This window comes from Hippocampus comes, unplaced genomic scaffold, assembly GCF_001891065.2.
Source record: "Hippocampus comes isolate QL1 unplaced genomic scaffold, H_comes_QL1_v1.1 scaffold174, whole genome shotgun sequence".
Lineage (NCBI taxonomy): Eukaryota > Metazoa > Chordata > Actinopteri > Syngnathiformes > Syngnathidae > Hippocampus > Hippocampus comes.
In genome coordinates this window covers 9,675,960-9,698,720 of record NW_017805983.1, presented here as the reverse complement: position 1 = coordinate 9,698,720, position 22,761 = coordinate 9,675,960, and the positions used below count along the sequence as shown (strand labels likewise).

The 22,761-nt window shown below is 38.7% G+C and overlaps 1 protein-coding gene across 10 annotated transcripts in view; it reads left to right on the top strand.

Annotated features, from left to right (window-relative positions):
- The window catches only part of rgs19 (regulator of G protein signaling 19), a 32,645-nt gene that overhangs the window by 5,222 nt on the left and 4,662 nt on the right, over positions 1-22,761 (top strand). For 4 of the 10 annotated variants that reach the window (XM_019891510.1, XM_019891512.1, XM_019891509.1 and 1 more), the window contains 3 exons: positions 16,159-16,328; positions 17,487-17,582; positions 18,710-18,944. In XM_019891510.1, coding sequence (XP_019747069.1) covers positions 16,159-16,328; positions 17,487-17,582; positions 18,710-18,944 — 501 coding nt within the window. Of the gene's footprint in view, positions 1-4,540; positions 4,652-8,698; positions 9,336-16,158; positions 16,329-17,486; positions 17,583-18,709; positions 18,945-22,761 lie in introns of those variants that run through there. The other 6 variants (XM_019891518.1, XM_019891517.1, XM_019891515.1 and 3 more) reach the window with 4 other exon arrangements.

Here is a 22,761-nt window from a genome sequence, read left to right as displayed (position 1 = left end):
TGTTTATGGAGTTGAAATGGCTCCTCTCATGACTCAGAATACGCTTTGCCATTGTCTATTGAGTGACTAACTTACTGAACAGGGTGCTGCTGCACTTATGCGTTACATACTGTCCTTTCTATGAATCACATATCGTTTAGATATGTCATGAGTGCAAGACGGCAGTGGACCCAAAAAGCAGGGAGGCAGGGTGTACTAAACCATTCATTCATTCATTCATTTTCCGATCTGCTTATCCTCACAAGGGTTGCGGGGGGTGGTTCTGGAGCCTATCCCAGCTGTCTTCGGGCAGTAGGCAGGGGACACCCTGAACCGGTTGCCAGCCAATCGCAGGGCACACCGAGACGAACAACCATCTGCGCTCACACTCACAGGGACAATTTTGAGTGTTCAATCAGCCTCCATGCATGTTTTTGGAATGTGGGAGGAAACCGGACTACCCGGAGAAAACCCACGCAGGTCCGGGGAGAACGTACAAACTCCACAGACGGAGGACAGAGCTGGAATTGAACCCGGTACCTTTGCACTGTGAGGTCGACATGCTTACCACTGGACCACCGGGCCGCCCGAGGGGTATACTAAACCAAAACACAAAAACGCAAACAAACACAATACAAACAAGTCCTGAAAAACCCCAAAACTCAAAGTAACAACAAAACACACACCACTACGGCAAACAAAACGTGAGAGGCTCGAAACCAAAAAACTGCACAAATGACTGAAGCAAGTATAGATATTCCCATATTAAAGCATAAAGATATGCATGGTTTCGGAGGTATGGGAATTTCAGTATCAATCCAAACATCAATATTGAACCCAACACAATCAGCACAATTTTTTTTTTTTTTTACAATTAATTCATTTATTTATCCACGTACTGCTATATTCATCGCTAACGACAGTTTCCAGATTACCTGGTCTAGTGGTCTAACTTTGTGGTGGGACGAAATATTGATATTGTGAAAAATCTACATTGTGCCAGTTTAACATCAAAATAATGACTGCTGCCGTGTGATTTCCATGGTGCACTTAATAGAGAGTCGCACTGAATGTGAATCTGGCTACGCACCTCCATGTAAAATGATGCTTTGCTACATTTTGCAGTGGCCAGCTTCTCTGTACTTCGTTCCTTTCCTGTCAAGAAACCAATCCTTTACGTTGTTAGTTGGTTACTTATTATTGTAATTTTGCTGAATCGAGTCAAATTTGTTTGCCTAATTAGCCATTATACTGCAGTATGAATTCCTTTCTTGTTGTATTACTAGCATCATTGCTAATGCTGCTGTTACTGTCGTGTTCCAATGCTTGTGGACTAATACTGAAATGAATAACATTTCATATCCATCACCACACATCTAGACGTATTAACTAAAATTGGTAGCACCACTCAGACCTGTTGTGTTCATTAATCCACAAGTGGTGTTTTTGTTTTCCCGCTTCCTGTTGATACACACTTCCTGTTCCTGAATCTTTCTTCATTGTGCCACTCGCTCTCTGCTTCCTCTTTTTCTCAAGTTGTCATCGTCCCTTCCCTCCAGCTCTTGCTACATCTGTCTCTGCCTTTTTCCGCTTCACTTTTGTATTTCTTGTGTCTGTCCTACTCCATCTTGCTAATCCACACATCAAAATGTCTCCACTGTAGACTGAGACATCAGAAGTAGAATTCCTGTGTTCTTGGGATGTGAAAGCAAAGCTTCAAGATTTGGCTCATTGCTGCTTTTTCTTGGTTGCTGTCTTATGGTGGCCATGCGGCGTGGGAGGGCTGAAGTTAGCCAGCAAATTTGCCACTTGGGACATTCACAGGCATAACAGAACGGAAACATCACTATCAGGCGTCTGTGACCACACAACGGTTTGCTACAAATTACGCTTCAAGCATTAACATCTATGTGAACGCAAAGTACAGACAAGCCATTGTCCCGCTTCGACGAGATCTGTCTGAAGGCACTCATTTGTTCAAATGACACCTTGAGGGTGAATATCACTATGAAGTGCTTGTGGGTTCCTAATCATAATTGCCCAGTCATCAGGCAAGGCTCAAAATAGCATGTTTTTTTTTCTTCTTTGACGAGCAAATTTTTAAAATCAGGGACTTTGTTTGAGGAGCAATTTACAAATTTTGTAGAGAAACTTGTTGCAAGTTAATACAAGGGACCCGAAGCAAGGGTTTTACTAAACAAGTCTTAATGTAGAACTGCAGCGATTAAATGTTTCAATATTCGAGGTTCCTCCTGAAAATTGAATTTAAAAAAAAAACGCTAACCTTCACTTGAGCATAAAAACACATAATTCACTGTTGTGTGTTTATAAGCTTAAACAAGCTAACTCGGAATAAGACAAATCTTTATATACTGCTAGAAGTTTGTATTTCAGTGTTTATTTCCTAATTACAAACGCATATTCCATATCGACACATGGGGCCCCTTTTTAAAACAATGCAATTTACTACTGCATAAAAACACATAAAATTCAATTGGACACAATTTACGTTCATATGTTTGTGTGGCCCTGAACAGCTGTTTCGCACATGGCCCCTTCGAAAAATATATTGCCGCGATTTGCGGTATGGTACCCGCTTTCATGTGATCAAAAGTACTGGAACACACGTTATGAAATTAACTGAAAGTGAAGAACATTTAAATACTATATTTGGTAGCATCAGCCTTGGTTGCAATATCTGCACTCAGCCTGCGACCTATTGACTTCATGAGACTGTTGCATTCTTTATTTGAAATGCTTTTCCAGGCCTTTACTTCTGCACCTTTCAGTTCTAATTTCTTTGCGGAGGTTTCACCCTTCAATCTCCTCTTAAGGATGTAATGCAGGTTCTATTGGGTTACGGTCCAGTGACTGACATGGCCAGTCTAAGACGTTCCACCTTTTCCCCTTGATGAAGTCCTTTGCTGTGTTGGTAGTACGTTTTGGGCCATTATCTTGTTGAGTGATGAAGCTTCTCGTCATTAGTTTTGGATGCATTTTTATGGAAATTTAGAGACGGAATGGTTTTGTAGACCTAAGAATGAATTCTGCTGCGACCTTCGTGAGTTGTGTCTTTGTGCCATTCCACTCCCAAGAATGCCTCAGGTCAGGTCGGTCAGCCGGGCAGAGTTACAGGTCATGAATGCCCTGGTTGCCGGTTCCTTTGTCAGTCACTCCTTCATTGATTTTACACAGTCTGTTCTCTCTTCTGTCTAAGCAGGGCCAAGTTGAAATAGGGGGGTGTCTCAAATATTCCGCCATCAGCTGTAATATTCGCGCTGTGATGATGTCTGTGAATGCCGGGAGAAATGGTGTTCTATTGAAAGCAATGACACAACGTCTGTTTATTTGATACGTCACACCAGAAGCAATGCACTGACGTCTTGACATATTGGCTGATTGTCTGTTACAGGAGGTACATTTTTGAAATAGGTTTTGTGCAATCCTGCACATTGACAAAAGCAACTGCAAATAGTGAATATGGCATCTCTCTCTGGACGAAGTGTGTTGACAGTACATTTTGCAGTGCCCGAGATAATGCACAAACGTCTCATTTGATTATGCATATGTATAGTACAGTAATGACAACAAGTTTTTTTTTCTTATCTAGTGAAGTTTTTGACATGTTAAACAAACCTGGCAGCCATTCCTCTGGTTTAGGACAGGGACATCTAGTTACAATTTGTCACACAAAATGTTCCACAACAAGATGTCCCAGCATTGTTTCTTTGTGTCAACTAATTGACTTGATGAGGGACAAATATTCTGCTAATCTTAGTCTCATGCTCTCGGTATGGAAGTCGAGGTAATCACTGCAAATTCCAAGAAAAGTGAAGGGTATCACTATCACCGCAGGAAAGACGCTGTTGAACAGCACTGCATCTACAAACTTTTGTCCTCTTAATATTTTGACTCTTGTTATTTTCACAAAATAATGTTACAAAACTACCATTAAGGAATGTGATATTATCTTTCTAAAAGCACAATCATTGACTTAGCTCTTGAACTGTATCCAATGAGATTGTACATGTATGTATGATACTGATGATATTTGATTACTCAAAAACATACACATATATATATATATTTATGTGTGTGTGTGTGTGTGTATATATATGTACATTTATTTATTGATTTATTTATTTATTTAGATATATATTTATTTATTTAGATATATACCGGTGTATATATATGATGTTTAAATGCATGGTTTTGGAGTACGGAGGAAGCCTGAGCAGCACATAATATAGGTTGTTACTTGTTGTTTTAAGTATTAACAGTGGCCAATGTATTCCTATGTATAAGGAGATGTGAAACTGTAATATGAAGTCTACATATAGAGTAGATGGGGGACGATTTTGCTCACACTCTCTTTGCCCTTTCTCTCTGTTTGTGTGCATGTGTTTTTGTGTTGCATTTTGTGGGGGGCCATGTTTGTCAACTCATGTTCTTGTCATTTTCATATCTGTTTAATTTGACACGTCCATGTCCTTTTGCACCAATACATGCTTTTACATACTTACATTTTTTGTGTGATGTGCGTGGCTGTGAATTTATAAAGAAGAGGTTCGAGACCAAAAGGGGGATGACATGCATGTGCCCGGCCTGCTAACATCGCTGACGATTCGCACACTGCCCCGACGGCTGCCCTCACGACATGATGGACATGCTGGTAAACATTTTTTTTCTTTTTCTGTGTCTTGGTTTGCACTTTTTAAAAAAATATATATATATATTTTTGTAGCATGCTCCCTTGTATAATCCTCTTTTCTTATTGGACATGTGTGTATTCTAGACATTTCTATCCATATATATACCGTATTTTCCACACTAAAAGGTGCACTGGATTATGAGGCGCACCTTCAAATAATGGCCTATATTTTAATTTTTTTCATATATTGCACGCACTGGACTATAAGGCGCAATCTACAATGTATCCCCTAGATAGAGCTATAGGTACGTCTTTGTCCGTCCGCGTGCCTTCTCTTCTTCCGTTCACTCGAGAGGCGTTCACGACCACCTCCAAAAAACCGTAAATTAACGATTACTTCAATGAAACTAAGAAAATTGAATATACAGTAATGCATCAAAACAGAAAATCACAAAATAAATTATATAGCCCCGTAGCCGCAACAGAACGGTCAGATGTGTATATATATCTTTTACATGGATATGGTGTAAAAGACTGCTTTTATTAGTGTGTTGTATTATTCATACATATTTATTTTCCAGTAAAACCTCTTTGTGTCATAACTATGAATTACACATTAGGAGTAAAAAGGAAGAAACACCTCCATCTAGTAGGACATCGACCTTAATGACGAGTTGTCTAATCTTCATCATAACACAATAGCACCATACCTTGTGATCAGTTTCTACACTGTAAAAAAAAAACGCTTTCGCAGCGTGGTCAACATTACCCATGAAAATCATGGCAAAGAAAATGTACCTGATTATTTTAGGTTGTAAAGGGGATCTAAAACCTACACTACCCTACTTTATATTCGTAACTAGTGTTACCTTGAAAAATTTAGCAAAATATTTCTGAATTAAAAAAAAAAAACAACAACAACTATAGAACCTGCTCAATAAATGTATTTTGTAAAAATTAACCCCAAAGGGTCAAGTATATGAAATGGACTGCTGAGGGCACAAGTTCCAGATATGGTCCATCTTCTTCGTTGCCTGAGCTGTCATGACTAATGATCAATTAAAATATTTCACTTTTTATTTATCAACAAAAAAAGTCATTTCCATCCAAGCCACTACTACAGGAGATGACACAATGCTGGTTAAGTTGATCAGCTCTTCTAGCATCTTGCTGGATTTTTCAGTATTTTATCTTTTTAAGTTTTCGTGTCGACTCGTGACATTCCTACTCTGGCCCACTTGATGGCGGACCAAGAATGAATAGTGGAAATGAGGGACCAGAACTGATGCATTTTGCCTTGTGCTTGACGAAGCGTGGCCACTTTTCTCCAGCATGTAAAAAGCTAACTAAACATAATTTGTCTTTCTGAAGCAGGAAGTAATCAGTAAGTATTGTGTAAATAATTAAACCTCTTAGCTTCCCAGAAGTTGCCTAATGTAAAATACATGAAGAACATACACAAAAATAATTTGTATTTTTACAACAATTTATTTAGTTACCAATCCACTTTGTCGACGAATCACATATTTTCCACAAACTTAAACTCAATTTTTAATCTTTGAACTGCTGGGAAATGAGAAAATAGACCTGAAAGAGAATATTTTTGGAAAAATCTCAAAATCGACATTTTTTACCAAGCGAAGTGTTTTTTTTTTTTTCTGCACAACAAAGTCCTGATTGTGTGAAAACACATCACATGTACATATATGTAGAATTGGAACTGTAGGGCCACTACAGTTCATGCATCTCTTGCAGGAGCTTTAAGATGCATGAGCACTAGGGCTAGGGCTGCCAGTGTAGAAAATGCACAAGTACATAATTTATGATTCTGTTGTGGGTTTGACCTCTAACATGTCAGAAAATCAGGAAAAATGTTGATCATTGTATTCCAAAGTAAAAGCAAATATTTTGTTTCGATTCATCACAAAGATGATCAATCTGATTTCATGGAGGAGTGCAGAAATTGGAGAATATTTGCTGTTGAGAAGCTGAAATTCTGAGGATTTGGACTATTTTACATTTTAAAAAAAGGTATCTACACGATTAATGCTCTCCGTTTGGGGCTCATAAAATGATGTCACAAGACGATACACAGTACACAGAAATCTTTTCAAGGATGCTATATGGAGGGACTCAACATGGGCAGGGCTCATGACCGCTTGTATTGAGGTGAAATAATTAGATTTGGACATGGTTAGAGACAGTCAGACTGGAACAAAAACGCCTTTGCGCGAAAGATGGCCCTTGTGGGCATGTGGATTTTCAGAACCTTTACTGTGTATGTCAGTGCATGCACTCTCTAATGCTGGATGCGGCAATTGTATTCAGTCTATAAGCCCACCAATCAGAACCGTTCAGTGAAGTCTGGTGACTGTGCTGCACTGTACTACGTTCTGGGACCACTTCTTCCAGATCCAAGTGCCATAACCCTCAAGGTTGGAGCTAGAGCTGTTACACAACACGGATGGTAGATAAGATAAGATCACCTTTATTTGTCCCACACTGGGGAAATTTGCAGTCTACAGCAGCAAAATTGGGGTGGGGGGCGGGCCAAACCATCCACCCAGATGGTTTGGTTCAGACCAAAGTAGACGTAGTTGTTCTGACATTCGGTCACACTAGCATTAACTATCCTACCAAAGCTAGGCAAGCAAAATGAAGTAGAGGAGATGTTGGTGAAATGGTGCACTGCCACAATTTTGCCAGTGTTCCCCGACCTTTGTTGAGTCAAGGAACCCATTTTGCCTGACAAAAATCTCACCACATCACCAAACAAAAATGTTTTAAAAAGTAAACAAATAAAGATGATCTCAATATACAAACAAATGACTCACTCGGAGTGTGAGCCCAATGTACCGTATTTTCCGCACTATAAGGCACTTCGGAGTATAAGGTGCACCTTCAATGAATGGCCTGTTTTAAAACTCTTTTCATATATAGGGCGTACCACATTATAAGGCACATAAAATAGCAGCTACAATAGTGGCTGCGATTGCCTGATGCATCCACTAGATGGAGCTACGCTAAAGGGAATACAATACAGCTTTATGTTTGGCTTTCACAACCGCTGCAGCTGTAACAGCGCTTGACAGAACATTTAAAATACTACGTCCAAGAAATCACACTATTGATCCATACATAAAACGCATCAGATTATAAGGCGCACTGTCGGCGTTTGACAAAATTGAATACTTTTAGGTGTGCCTTATAGTGCGGAAAATACGGTAATGAAACAAAGCTCGCAGGAAGCGATGACTTATCTTGTTGTACAAATCGCAACAAATGGGATTTAGTGTTCCAATTTTTCTGTAATTGGAGAGCATTTTATAGTTCTCCATGTCACTACATGTTGCTGACATAGATGAGCAAAGATAGGTTCGTATTTAATAGATAATCATTTTCAGACAAGTTAAAGGAAATCGGACAGTTTGCTGCGGCACCCATGACAAAATGTTTTGTTGTCTCAAAGTCCTCAAAACAAATGTATTAACCCCAGCAAATTCACAATTAGCTATTCCCAAATTCATCAATACACTTTTTGTCTATGGAACCTATTTTCAGCCATTTGCTGTTAAAAAAAAAAAAAAAGAACCCCACTGCCCATTTCTTTCTGTTCTTTTGTGCTTTTTCTATCAGGGCTCTACAACAATCAGAATTCACTTTAGAATGGCCCCTAAATTCCAATTGTATTCCAGAATTTGAATTTGAATTGAGGTGGTGGGGAAACAGGAAGCAGAATTGCCATTGAAATTCAAATTGCAGGGATTAGAATTGAAATTCTATGAAGGCCAAAGAAATTCCTGACAGATTTGGACAACATGCAACTATTATTCTATGGCCTTTATGTACACAATACTTTATACTTTAAAACTGTGAAACCATTGTTTCATTTTTTCATTTTATTACTTTCAAAAAAAAATATATATATATTTTCATTCCTTTATAACAGTAATGATGTATATATTTGTATACTGTGTTTGTCTCTGTACTTCCATTTGGAAGCAGAATCCTTTTCTCTGTCCCGTTCTCCCTCGAATAGTGCGGTTATGCTTCACTTTTATTCAATCCAGCACCTGAACATCCGCTCCAATAACACTTGCCACAACTTTTATCTGTGGCCTTCCTCTTTGTTCAGTTGATTGGTGCTTTACAAGAAATCGCCGTCTAATGATGTCTTGCTATTTAGGTATTGGACACAGATCCTGTCAACCAACCTGCCCAAAATAAATAAATTAAATAAAAAAACTCTGAACACCTTTGCAAACTGTACTGTGCTAAACTGGGCCAGACTGTATTGCTTATTGTAAACGGGGGTTACTAACCTGCTGATACCGTCATCTTTTTAACGTCATTATGATGCCTGCAAGTGTGAGTTCAAATCAGCTTTGAGATGTTTCAAAAGAGCGGGGAACAAGTCAAGACTTGAATTGGCTGGAGTTGTCAGGGTGCAGATGCCGTGTCTGATTCATCAAGTTTCACAGCGAAAGCAAGAAGTGTCACAATCAACGCTATCCTCTGTGCACCTCCCTCCCCCAGACTCTATTTCCTGTCTGCCATCTATCAACACTTTTTCACGATTTCCCTTCCTCCTTCGCTCAATGAAGACATGTTGACTGTTAGAAGTCTTGCTAGTTTGGTGACAGCTGCGAAGAAGAAGATCTCTGTTTGTGGGTTCCATGGTTCACGTTGACTCATCTTGTCTTTGGTGAGCTCTCCCGTTCATTATTTGTGTAACTGTAAGACTTGAAATTCTGACTTTGGTCCAGACCGGTTTACTTCCCGCTCTGATTGAGGGCTGACTGTTTGTGCCATCCTGCATGCTGACACAGGTGCACAGCAAAGATTGTTTCTCAAGTGTTGTTGAACGACTTTACCAGGATATTTTTTTTTCTTTCACTAGCATCAGTGAACATGCAAATTTTAGCAACAATGTGATCTCATTGCCTGAATTGCTTTCATTCGAATTTAATTCTCATGATAAAATTTTGTATTTCTACAATAGCAGAAATGAAGCAGAAACGTTTTTTTGGGGGAGGGTAACGTGATCTGCGTGCAACAGGGTTATTTATACTGTAATAGTTTTAGATTTTTCATGATACCGGTAGTTAGTTTTTATTTTGTTTTGCCTTCTGTTTTTTTTTTTTTTTAAATTCAGTTCGTTGTCATCAGTTTTAAATTAAGTTTGTTAGTTTTATTTTCACCCCCACCCCAATGCTTTGTTTTGGTTAGGATTTGATTAGTTTTAGTATTAGCGTAATATTTATTGATTTAATTATTTAGATGTATGGAGTATTTTTGAGTGGAAGATTTAAAAAAAAAAGGGGGGGCATTAAGTGTTGTGTAAGAAAGTAAAGGAAACTACACTTCTCAAACGACTGTTTAACTGTTCTTCTTTTGTATGGCCATACAGCAATACCACCCAAAAAATACATTTAAAATGAACCCCAAAGTTCGTATTTGATATTATTAACAAAGACGAAAATGATGACATTTCCTCTATAATTAGACTTAGTTTTAGTCAGTTTTATAAACACAAGATGCCATTTCAGCTAGTGGTTCTTTTTTTCTTGTTGTTTTCCCAATGTTAGTTTTAGTTATTTTATTCATGATTTTGACATGCAAAGACGTAACACTGAAAAAAATGGTGTGTTGAATTTACAAAATTTTATTCCATCAATTGGTTGAATGAAATATAATCATCTGGATCCAGATGTTTTTTTTTGAAGTAGACTACGGATTGTGTGCCGCTATTTGATGAAATAAAACTGAGTACACTAAATTCAACACACCATTTTTTTTCAGTGTACACTGAAGAAAGTTTTTGTTGAATTTACTCCGTTTTATTTCGTCAAGCGGTTGGATGGACTATACACTTACTTTAAAACCGCAAAGGAGAATAACACACTTTTGGAGGAATGGGGGTGGTGGGGTGGGGGGTGCTCCTGTAAGGATTCTGTAAGTGTATTTATAGCTGTAGCTGGTTATAGTTTCGTTTGAGTTGGATTTGTATATAATGATTAGTGTGTATGTGCATTAATGCACATGTGTGTGTGTGTGTGTGTGAGGAAAAGGGTAAATCAGATCTAAAGCAGTGCTTGACATGCTTGGGCAGGTTTTTGCACAAGTTCCTCAACTAATCCGGGGGTCTGAACCACTTAGAAGGCACCTCTGGGAGGTTTGAGCGAGGGCCAAGAAAACCACTGAAATGTAAACGAGCTGATCCATGAATATTTTTTCCTTTTGAAAATAGAAAAAAAAATTCTATGAATTACAATCAAAGGACCTTGTAATGTGAGTTCAGAGATTTGTTTCTGAACATTTTGTTGGAAGATAATTGCTGAAAACATTACAAAACTGGCAAATATATTGGACTGAATTATGCAGCTCTCTCTTGAATCCCTTTTATGCACCCTGTAACATGATAACATGATAAGCTGTCCACTGTAGTCACCACTGTCCCTGAAAAGGTGAAACTATTTTTCACCTTTTCATTTTTCCAAATTTTTGAGACATGTCCAGTGAAACACTGGTACCTTTCACATTTAAACTGATACAATACCGAATCCTGGTACCTGGGAATCTGGACTGGTACTCACCGGTCAGCCTTGGTGTTCTTGAAAAGCAACTGCACAAGGAATGACGAGAAACACGAATACGATTATTGTACTTTATATTCTGAAATACTTTTTTTTTTCTTGATTTTGTTGTTTGTACTTTATTAAGTTGTTAAACGTTGCACTTTGATTCAATTCAGTTTCGCTGATTTGTTTTAAACTTATCATTTGGTTTAGTTGTGTTTGTCAAAGTCTACATATTGAACATTTACATTTTAAATGATTCAATAAATTATCATTTCTTGTCACAAACACACAAAAAGCACCAAAAATTGGTATCGTTGAGTACCTGTTTCAATCCGCAGGTACTGGGAATCGGTATCGCGTGCAATTTAAATGTGAAAGGCATCCATCCCAACATCAACAAGACAATTGTGTTTCTCAGTCAGTCCATAGAATGAGACTACTACTGGTGATAAAATCGAAAACTGAATTTTGCCTTTTAAAACTACCACTTTTAAAATCATACGGTGTATGCCTAGCCTCAGTGAAACGTCAAACTTCCAGCCTGTATTTCACCCTCTGATGTCTGTCAGCAACTCTTGGCATTTTTTTTTTTTTTTGTATTTTATTTTGACATCACTGGAAGTGATCACATATCTACTGACGTACGTTTCTACAGTCATCACGACCGAATACGACACAAATCTGTTTCCTTCCTACTTTTTCCTTGATTTGGCAACATGACAAAGTAACTGCCCCTTAGATTCTTTGAGACTGATCGACGCTTGTGCACAGGCGCTTGTTGGCAGGCAAGCAGCAAGATGAGCCACCACTAATAAGACAGAATATTATTTGAAATGAGGAGGGGGGGTGAGGGGAGGGGACATTTGGCAAGTTGAGATACAATTGATAACCTGACTGACCACAAAAAGGCAGAAATGAGCATCCATCCATCCCTGTCATTTTCTTTACCGCTTATTCTCATAAGAGTTGCGGGTGTGCTAGATCCAATGCCAATTTAAATTTGACATTTTCTCTATTAAATAATGGAAATAATCCATTCCAAGGCCATCATAAAATTACCAATGGATGTAAAAGTATGATTTGAATATTCTTAACTGTTATACAGGTGTAACAAATGGATAACAACTGTTAATTTGAAGATGTAAATCAATGACATACTCATTCTTTACTTCAGTGACAATCAACGGTCATTTGCAATGGCGATTTGCGTCACATTGAATCTCCTTTTCAACCCCTTTTAAATTTAATTGGAAAAAACAATCAAACTGCATATATTTAGTGAGAACACATTTAGTGAAGCAGAAGTCTTACTGAATTGAAATGTTGGGGGGAATAAAAAAGAAAATATATATGTATATATATATATATATATATATTAGTTTTAGTCCAAATCTGTTGACTAAGTTTTAGTTGTAATTTGTGATTTAGTCATCTAAATCGTTTTAGTCTAGTTTTAAAATAAAAAGTGTGTCATGTAAACTTTTGTTTCACTCTCTGAACGTCTGTAAGGTTCACCTGAGATTAGCAGTTCTCAGTGTGGTACAAGTACCACCGGTGATACGCAGGCTAGCTGTTGTGATTTATTTATTTGTTTGTTTGTTTTTTTGACCTCTACTTCTCCAGCTCAGGCAATTGAAAACAGATTCAGCAGTTTTTTGTTGTTTTTTTTTTTTAGGGTAGGGGGAGTGGTAATCCAGTACCACGACATTAAATTTTATTTAAGATATTCAATACATTTGTAGTTAATTTTTAGAACTGTTTTCAAATCACATTTTTAGGAATACACACTAGCCATGTTTTTTTTTTTTGTTTGTTTTTTTATGAACACTTCTGCTTTTTTTACTGTTGGTCTTAATAGCGTGACTTGGAGAGCCGATTATTTTTTAGAGATGGCACTTGGAAGCACTGACCGAGATGAAAAACCGAATGAATGTGTTCAAAAATGTTAAGACATGGATATCACTTGTTTTTCGGATCAAATTTATCTACCCATAACATTGTAAAATCAACAGTGCCATTTGTGCAGAAATAAAAACCAGTGAGTGCAAAGCCATAATGCCATCAGGCTTGCTCTTTATGAATCAGTGAAACTCAATTATTGAAAAGAAAAAATATAGAACACATTTTAGAGTCTGGCACTGTGATTTATCAGAGCCTTCATTGAAAGCAAATGCAAAAGGTTAACAAAATAGTGAGACAGTCACGGGACTAGCAGAAACGCTAAATCTGAGGTCACCAACATGGGTGCCCGTGGGCGCCGCGTAGCTCCTAAGGACCACATGAGTCTCCTGCGGGCCTGTTCTAAAAATAGCTCACCACTGATGGGACATTGTGATTTTCTGTTTCCGAAGTGTGTGATCATTTGAAATGCAAGCACGGATTTATCGAAATGAAGTGTAGTTGATTGATATTCATCTGTTTCTATGTCATTCCACGATCAGTGTCTTCACATAAATGAATGTCATTGATGCCTAATAATAACATTATTCAATTTGAGCAAATTTGTTATGTCACAAGTGCGTATCAAATTGGTAGCCCTTCAGCTAAATCGGCCCTGAAGAAGAGCTCTCATTTTCGTTTTCGTCTCTTCCTTACCACATGAATCTGATTTGTTATTTTGTCAATTCCACCTGTTCCATTTTGATCGGTTCTTTTTCCTGGCAGACATTTTCATCCCGTGTTCATTCATTTGTCAAAAATGACGAAACATTTCATTCTCTGCTTAATCCTTGGAAATGCTTTTTCGTGTACTCATTATGTCGTTTTCAGCAGATAAAAATGGTAACTGACTGTGCTGAAATGTTTTCTGCAACATAATTAACACTGCTCAATTGGAACCGCCGGTGGTTACCTCATTTGATTGAACACGATTTTGAAAGGCTGCCACCCACAATCGACAGACCTGCAGGTCAGAGCACACGGCAAATGTGGAGTCAATGGAATAGTCTCGAGGCCTCTCAGACAGGAGTGTCCCGATGCAACATCAAGGAAGGGTACAGAAAAAAAAATGCTGCTTTGTAGGTCCCGTTGAGTCCAGTGGCCTCCATCATCCATAAATACAAAAAGTTCAGAACCATCCGGACTGCTTCGCATTAATCAGTTCCCAAGTAGTAGCACTCCGATTGCAAAAAGTCTTTTTGCCGACTGTCCTGAAGACATTCCCCACGGCAATTGTTCAGCAAGTTCTATTTTATGACACCTCTAGGTGCAATAAAATGTATGTCATCTATGAGAAGTTTTTGTGAGGCGATGATCTAAAGACCATAACGCAGAGGTGACAAATTCAGGTCTCAAAAATTAAAACCCTGACAATGTTTGGCCACGGGTGCTTCTACTCAACCAGCGGGTAAATGAGCATCTGTGGCTAAAAGAGTTTTTACTTTCCAAACCTCTGCTATCTATCACATGCCTGTAACTGATGTGTGAATGCACAAACGAGATCGGCTGCAACAGGTTGTAAGGGTTTCAAAAATCTAACTTGACAGCAATGGAGTCGAACTGACAAGTCGTTCGGTGAACGACTAAGTGCTTGAACGTGTGCGATTACAAAGTCGTTCTAATGTAATCACACTTAATCAGATGATTTTGCGCAACCAAATCCTGTTACACGCACACAAATTTAGTCACTCCACAAAAGGTGGACACAGAAAAGCAGTATTATACTTCTTTCTTCAATGAAAGCTGTTAAATGTGGAGTTATTGAACTTTTAATTTGGGAAGTGGAATCTTAATCTTAAATCCACTTTCTCGTTGGTATCACCCAAAGCTGTCTGCTAACCGCAAATGCTCGCACACCACAAACACACACAAAAGAGTCAAACATAAGCAGAAAAACCCTTTGAACATTTGTCTGTGTGTCTGTATGCGCGTGTTTGCTTGTGTGTGATCACAGCTCAATCACATGATGCATAACACTGTCTGCCTCTCACTTCCTCTTCTCAACATGTCTCCCTCTTCCTCATCATTTCTCCCAGTGTTCTACTGTTAATGTTTCTTATGTTTTACCCTACACCATGTTATTCGTGGTATTAAAGTAGAGGTCGCTCTTTGAGGGAGTACAGTATGTTGAAATTTTATGTAAAAACCACAAACTGTCATTTCCAAAGGGCTCTTGTAATAAAATAATTATTAAATAATAAAAAAAATAAATAAATGAAAATAATTAATACAATAATAAAAATTACCATTCAAGGACGGCACAAAACTGAGGAGCAAGATGTGCAAAACATTTTTTTAAATTTATTCTAAAAAAAAAAAAAATCTACTCACTTGTCTTGCAGGTCACCCCAAATCCACAAAACAATATTAATCCTAATCACGTTGCAGTGTAGTCACAGACTTACAGTATAAATGACTGGACTAACACTTGACCCCTGGCGGCCATCTTACGTTGCCATTGTTACTGACAACTTCTTGTATTGTTTTTGCTGAAAACACTGTTGTCCATACATGTTTTGCGATACTATGGAGTAGTAAGAGCCTCTCAATGAATGGACTTTGTTGTTTACATCTGCCTTTTAAGAGTATATGATCTCAGTAACCTGAATTGTGAATTACAGAGGTTAGATTTACGTTTCGCAGCAAACTTTGTCCAATGGGCTTTGCTCTGTAGAATAACATTGAAAGAACCTTCTTGTAGAATAACCTGTGGTGTTGTAGTTGTTTTTTTTTCTTTTAAATGCCATTTCATTCCTAACTGGGATTAGAATCAGAATCGTCTTCACTGGCCAGGCATGTAAAAACACAAAAGGAATTTATCACCGGAGGAATGAGCCACACAAGGATTGCCGTAACAATCACCACTAACACAAAAGAACATTTAGAACAAAACACACAAGCATAGAGAGTCTGGAAGGGAAATCAAATTCCACTGATCAACATACTCGGTGTAGAAAGTCGGATGTTCACAAAAAGTCCAAATGTATGACAACCTCTCTTTTTCTAAAGTACACAGGTCCAATCCCGGCCGAGCGAGAGGGTGAGCTGGCCATGGGGGTGGGTCGCAGCGAAACCTCACCGCTGAGCAGCCCAGCGGTGCAAGGCCTGAACACGACCCACAATTCCCAGCGGCCGAGCGCTTGCTGCTTCTGCTGGTGCTGCTGTTGCAGCTGCTCATGGTAGGACACACACACACACACACACACACACACACACACACACACACACACACACACACACACACACAAAAGAAAAACAGACATACACTTTTTGGATGAACCAATCAGACATGAGTGACTCAATGAATGTTGACCATTCACGTTTTATTGTTTAACTCACTGGCAATGATGGCTCCCTCTAGTGGGCCACAAATGACAGCCTAAATCCAGTTCAGTTGTATTTAACTTTAATTCAATACATTTGTATTCAATGTTTAGGGACTGAAATGTTTGTGTAGAAAACATTTTTGTTTACCTTTTAGGTGCAATAAACTTCAATTGAAACTTTACACTTATCAACAAAAGTTTGCTAATTGTTTTAATCAGCAATGCAATGAAACTTTTAGAGATGATTTTTTTTTGCGCCGATTCCGAATCTTCCCACTTTTTTTTTCTCTAGCACATCAGGTTTTCATAATAATGATAATAATCATAATATAGTAACAATAATATAATTTGTATTATAGAAATATGTAGTGATGGGAAAATGAAGCGTACGTTGAGGGACACATGAAGCCATCTCTGATTCAAATTTGCGATTGACCAGTGTTATTTAAGTACAGATTTTTAATTTTACACAATTTCAATGTTCAAACTGCGCATTATGTTCCAGTGGCTTATGATATATTGAATATACCTTTGAAGAATAAAACCTCCATCTTGTTTTTGATGGCCGCGTAGGCCTCTTACGTTACTGTGTTTTAATGTTGTGCACGATGGTAGTACATGGAGACAGAAGAATTTTCAAGGTTGTACTCAAGCGGAAAAAAAAAATCAAATAACTACTAATTAAGCTGATTCAAAATTGTGGATCAGAAATTGGACACCTGTGTATTGTGTTGCCTTTTTTTTTTTTTTTTTGGTCATTCATTTTTTTCCTGTGGAAATTTCTCTCACATACACCCTGCTGTTAACACAACTGCGGTGGGTGTTGTCAGTGTATGGTGAAGTAAGATCTGTGCGTGTGGTTGAGTGTGTTTAAAAGTTCTTTCATCAGTGTGTGGCTGTTTGCGTGTGTGTGTGTGTGTGTGTGTGTGTGTGTGTGTGTGTGTGTGTGTGTGTGTGTGTGTGTGTGTGTGTGTGTGTGTTTCCTGTCTGAAAGCCGTCTTATCATGTCAGTCTTAATATCAGGAATGAAGATGAGAGGAGGAGACGTAGGAGGAAGAGGATATCACAGGACAACAAGATGGAAACAATACCAAACTGTGAAGCTTGGTGAGTCCACACCTAACATGCTAATGTGGCACATCAACTTCCAAAATAATTTTTTGGATGGCCTGCACTTGGGCTGACGAAGAAGTCATTCCATTTTACTGGCTGAATGTTCTAATAACATGAATTTAATTTCACCATTTGACTCTTTTGTGGAAACACCTCTTATCCTGGCACTGTCTGCATGATCATAATCTTTCACAAACCATAAAATGGTGTGCTAACTAATAAACACATAAACAAAGAACCACAAATATGATGGCCCACAAGTTCAGTAGAGGTTTGGCTTTAGTGGAGGTCAGTGTTCCACTGAGTCATTGTCAAGTTCTTTGCAGGGCTCCAGACTGTTTTGTTTTGTTTTTTTCTTTTTTAAATGAGTGTAGTGACCCCTAACTTGAAAGTTTACGTGCGCAGATCTAAAATTTAGGGCTGCACTGTTAGTCGACTTGCAAGGTAAATGTTCAGTCCACTCATTACTGATAAATGGGCTGAAGTGTGCCATATAAGTTTGTCAGCACAGCAAAGAAACAAACACAAAAAAAAAAAAAACGTTAGGAATATTTTGAAATAGTTTTGAACAATTGAATACAAAATACTAAACATTTTTAATTAAACGTGATGAACCATGAAGTAGTCTGTTAACAAACAGATAAAATATAAATGCGATAGGGTCACAATTGACACTTCCACTGAGTGGCATTAAGTTCTTCGTCATTTTGTCCATTCGTGTGCAGTCCCCCTCGCACTTGGAAAACGGTTTGTTAGCCATCAGTGCCAAACTTGAATACAGGACACAGTTGCAGGCTTCAGAGCAAAGGGAAGATTTATTAGAGCTTCAACGGTTTGAAAACTCAAAATAGGCATGACTGCAAAAACAAGGCAGGGGCTAGACAGAACTCTGGCCAAAGGCTGGAATGTACGCACAAAGACGAAACACACTGGCGCAGGATAAAGGGAGACAAGGACCATTTAAACACAAGGTCAGGGGCAACAGGTGGAAACAGTCAGGGCTGGACTGACAATCAGACTGGCACAGGAGGAAGGGCAAGTGACCTGAAAGGAGAGGTGTGACAGTTAGCTATTGAAAAAGTAGATAATCAAGTGGTTTTCCTGACTGCTCCCCCCACTAGCACTAAACCTTCAGCGGAGGAAATGCAGCTCTGGTCTCAGTCCTTCGACAAGCTGATGAGGAACCCGGCGGGACGCAATGTTTTTCGGGAGTTTTTGCGCACCGAGTACAGTGAGGAGAACATGCTGTTCTGGCTGGCCTGTGAAGACCTCAAACAGGAAAAGAACAAGAAATCCATTGAGGAGAAGTCACGCTCCATCTATGAGGACTACATTTCCATACTGTCACCAAAAGAGGTAGGAAAGATGGTGAAAAAGACCAGTTCTCCTCATTTTTGGCAACCATTTGTAATATTCTTTAAAAAATAGTCCTAGTCTAGTCAAATCTGGTCTTGGACCTTTCATTGTGGAGTTTGCATGTTTTCTGTGGGATTGTGGGTGTTCTCCACATAGCGTCCTCACAGAAGGTGGCAGATCTAGAAAGTTTCACGAGGCTCACTTGGTGGAGGTTATAACCGCCCCCTCCCCATACGTGTACACACACACACACACACACACACACACACACACACACACACACACACACACACACACACACACACACACACACACACACACACACACACATTCACACACATTTCAAGTTCTGGTTTCATTTTCTGCATTCCCTGACAAGTTTTATGCATGTCGAGTGAAACACATCGCACGCTGAGCACAACAACAAAAACAACCTACAATTTTGATTTCAATGTGTTCCGAGCAACGCAAGTGAAATCTGTATGAAACGAAACATGAGTGGAACGAACCAGCAGTTGAGAATAAAGTTCTGTTTGAATGTTAAACAGTTTCCCCAGTTGATTAAAAAGCATTCGTCATTAAATGGATTTTGCAAAAAGTCCTACAATGGCATTAAAAAGCACGATATACCATGTCCGAAGGCATTGAAATGTAATCAAATTGATTGAAAAACAATGCTATTTCGGTTTCATTTTGATTATACGAACATTTAAAAATAGCTGTTTGGTCTACAGCCGGTGCACGAAATCAGAAAACCAAATGTTTGGAATGTTCCGCCCTGTGAACGAGCTTATGCTGTGTTGAAATCGCAAAGAGGAATACATGTGGCTGACTGAGAAACTTTTTACAGCCTGCTTAAAGGCCGCTGATGGTAAACGATGAATATCAGACAAAAATTCCATCTTTTACATCATAGTATTTACGTCAAGATGTGTTCAACAACTCGGGACAGAGCGCTTTTTGTTTGGAGCCACCGATTTTCATGGGATCAAAAGTAGTGGAATGGACATTCTGAAATTAACTTCAAGTGAGTAACATGTAATATTTGGTGTCATAACCCTTACTTGTGATAACTACCATCAAGCCTGCAACCCATTGACTTCACCAGACTGTTGCATTCATTTGAAATGCTTTTCCAGGCCTTGACTGCAGCATCTTTCAGTTCTTGTTTGTTCCTGGGGGTTACTCCCTTCTGTCTCCTCTACAAGAGTTGAAATGCATGCTTCTTTGGGTTAAGGTTCGGTGATTTGCTTTAATCCGATGCGCCTTAAATATGGATCAATATTCTGATTTCTTGGATGTAGTATTTTAAATGTTCTGCAAAGCGCTTTGTTACAGCTGCAGTGGTTTTGACAACGCTATAGAAATGAAGCTGTATTGTATTGTATTCCCTTTAGCGTAGCTCCATCTAGTGGATGCACACACACACACACACACACATTCACACACATTTCAAGTTCTGGTTTCATTTTCTGCATTCCCTGACAAGTTTTATGCATGTCGAGTGAAACACATCGCACGCTGAGCACAACAACAAAAACAACCTACAATTTTGATTTCAATGTGTTCCGAGCAACGCAAGTGAAATCTGTATGAAACGAAACATGAGTGGAACTAACCAGCAGTTGAGAATAAAGTTCTGTTTGAATGTTAAACAGTTTCCCCAGTTGATTAAAAAGCATTCGTCATTAAATGGATTTTGCAAAAAGTCCTACAATGGCATTAAAAAGCACGATATACCATGTCCGAAGGCATTGAAATGTAATCAAATTGATTGAAAAACAATGCTATTTCGGTTTCATTTTGATTATACGAACATTTAAAAATAGCTGTTTGGTCTACAGCCGGTGCACGAAATCAGAAAACCAAATGTTTGGAATGTTCCGCCCTGTGAACGAGCTTATGCTGTGTTGAAATCGCAAAGAGGAATACATGTGGCTGACTGAGAAACTTTTTACAGCCTGCTTAAAGGCCGCTGATGGTAAACGATGAATATCAGACAAAAATTCCATCTTTTACATCATAGTATTTACGTCAAGATGTGTTCAACAACTCGGGACAGAGCGCTTTTTGTTTGGAGCCACCGATTTTCATGGGATCAAAAGTAGTGGAATGGACATTCTGAAATTAACTTCAAGTGAGTAACATGTAATATTTGGTGTCATAACCCTTACTTGTGATAACTACCATCAAGCCTGCAACCCATTGACTTCACCAGACTGTTGCATTCATTTGAAATGCTTTTCCAGGCCTTGACTGCAGCATCTTTCAGTTCTTGTTTGTTCCTGGGGGTTACTCCCTTCTGTCTCCTCTACAAGAGTTGAAATGCATGCTTCTTTGGGTTAAGGTTCGGTGATTTGCTTTAATCCGATGCGCCTTAAATATGGATCAATATTCTGATTTCTTGGATGTAGTATTTTAAATGTTCTGCAAAGCGCTTTGTTACAGCTGCAGTGGTTTTGACAACGCTATAGAAATGAAGCTGTATTGTATTGTATTCCCTTTAGCGTAGCTCCATCTAGTGGATGCATAACGCGACGGCAGCCACAATTGTAGCTTCTGTTCTATGCACCTTATAATGTGGTGAGCCCTATCCATGAAAACAGTTTTAAAATAGGCCATTCATGGAAGGTGCGCCCTATACTCCGAAGCGCCTTATAGTGTGGAAAATAAGGGACTTGATTTTTGATACACATGATTAAAGTATTTTAAACTAACATAAAGTTGTTTATTTTTGAGGAAAACAGAGGGAACTCACATCAGTTTGCTGTACCACATTTTAATCTTGTACGTTTGAATTAAGTAAATCCAAAGGCTTATATTTTTTGTGTGTCAGCTGTCCGCAGATCTGCCTGAGTGCAAAAACAATTTTTTTTTCCATGAGCATCTTTGCTGAAGAATTTCTACTACAGAATTACATTTACAGTAGTATGTATGTTGGGCTAACTGAAGATTCTTGTAAATTTTACACAAAGATTCTTAAAATTTCAAGTGTGTGTGTGTGTGTGTGTGTGTGTGTGTGTGTGTGTGTGTGTGTGTGTGTGTGTGTGTGTGCTTGTGTGTGTACGGGCACATGAAGCTCTAAGTAGTTGCTGTCATTCACACACTAGACTGTGCAAAAGCCTGTTTGGTTTTCTCTCTGTGTCTGACCTTGGTTTAAAGCTTGTGTGTGTGTGTGTGTGTGTGTGTGTGTGTGTGTGTGTGTGTGTGTGTGTGTGTGTGTGTGTGTGTGTGTGTGTGTGTGTGTGTGTTCATCACATTCCTAAATGGGAGCAAAGAGAAAACATAAGAACATAACATGAGATTGTTCTATAAATATCGGCTGACTGGAAGAGGTGAGTGTCTATGAGTATGTGAATGGTAAATGGAAGCATTCATGCACCGATGAGAGATTTTCATGGCAAAGCATCAACATCAAACTTAAACGCGTGTGTGAGTCATAGCAACTGTGTACTGGGTGCTATGGTGTGGAAGTGAAATGCATGGAGATGGTTCTATTTGCCATGTTTGTACTCAGCGGTCCAGTTCAGTTGAAGGACTGGGAGGGTAAACCCAGATGTGTCAAGTGGCGATAGCGTGAGAACACAATGTAAGGCAGTTCCACAATCGGGGGGTGCGTAGAAACAGTGAATAATTTACTTCTAAGGTGTTAAGTAAATGTTTTTGTCAGTAAAATAGTATGTGTGAGTTATAGGGCTGTCACAAACAAATCTTTCTGCAATCGATTATCCAATCGATCATTCCACCGATTACCGTATTTTTCAGGCACTTTGGAGTATAAGGCGCACCTTCAATGAATGGCCTATTTTAAAACTCT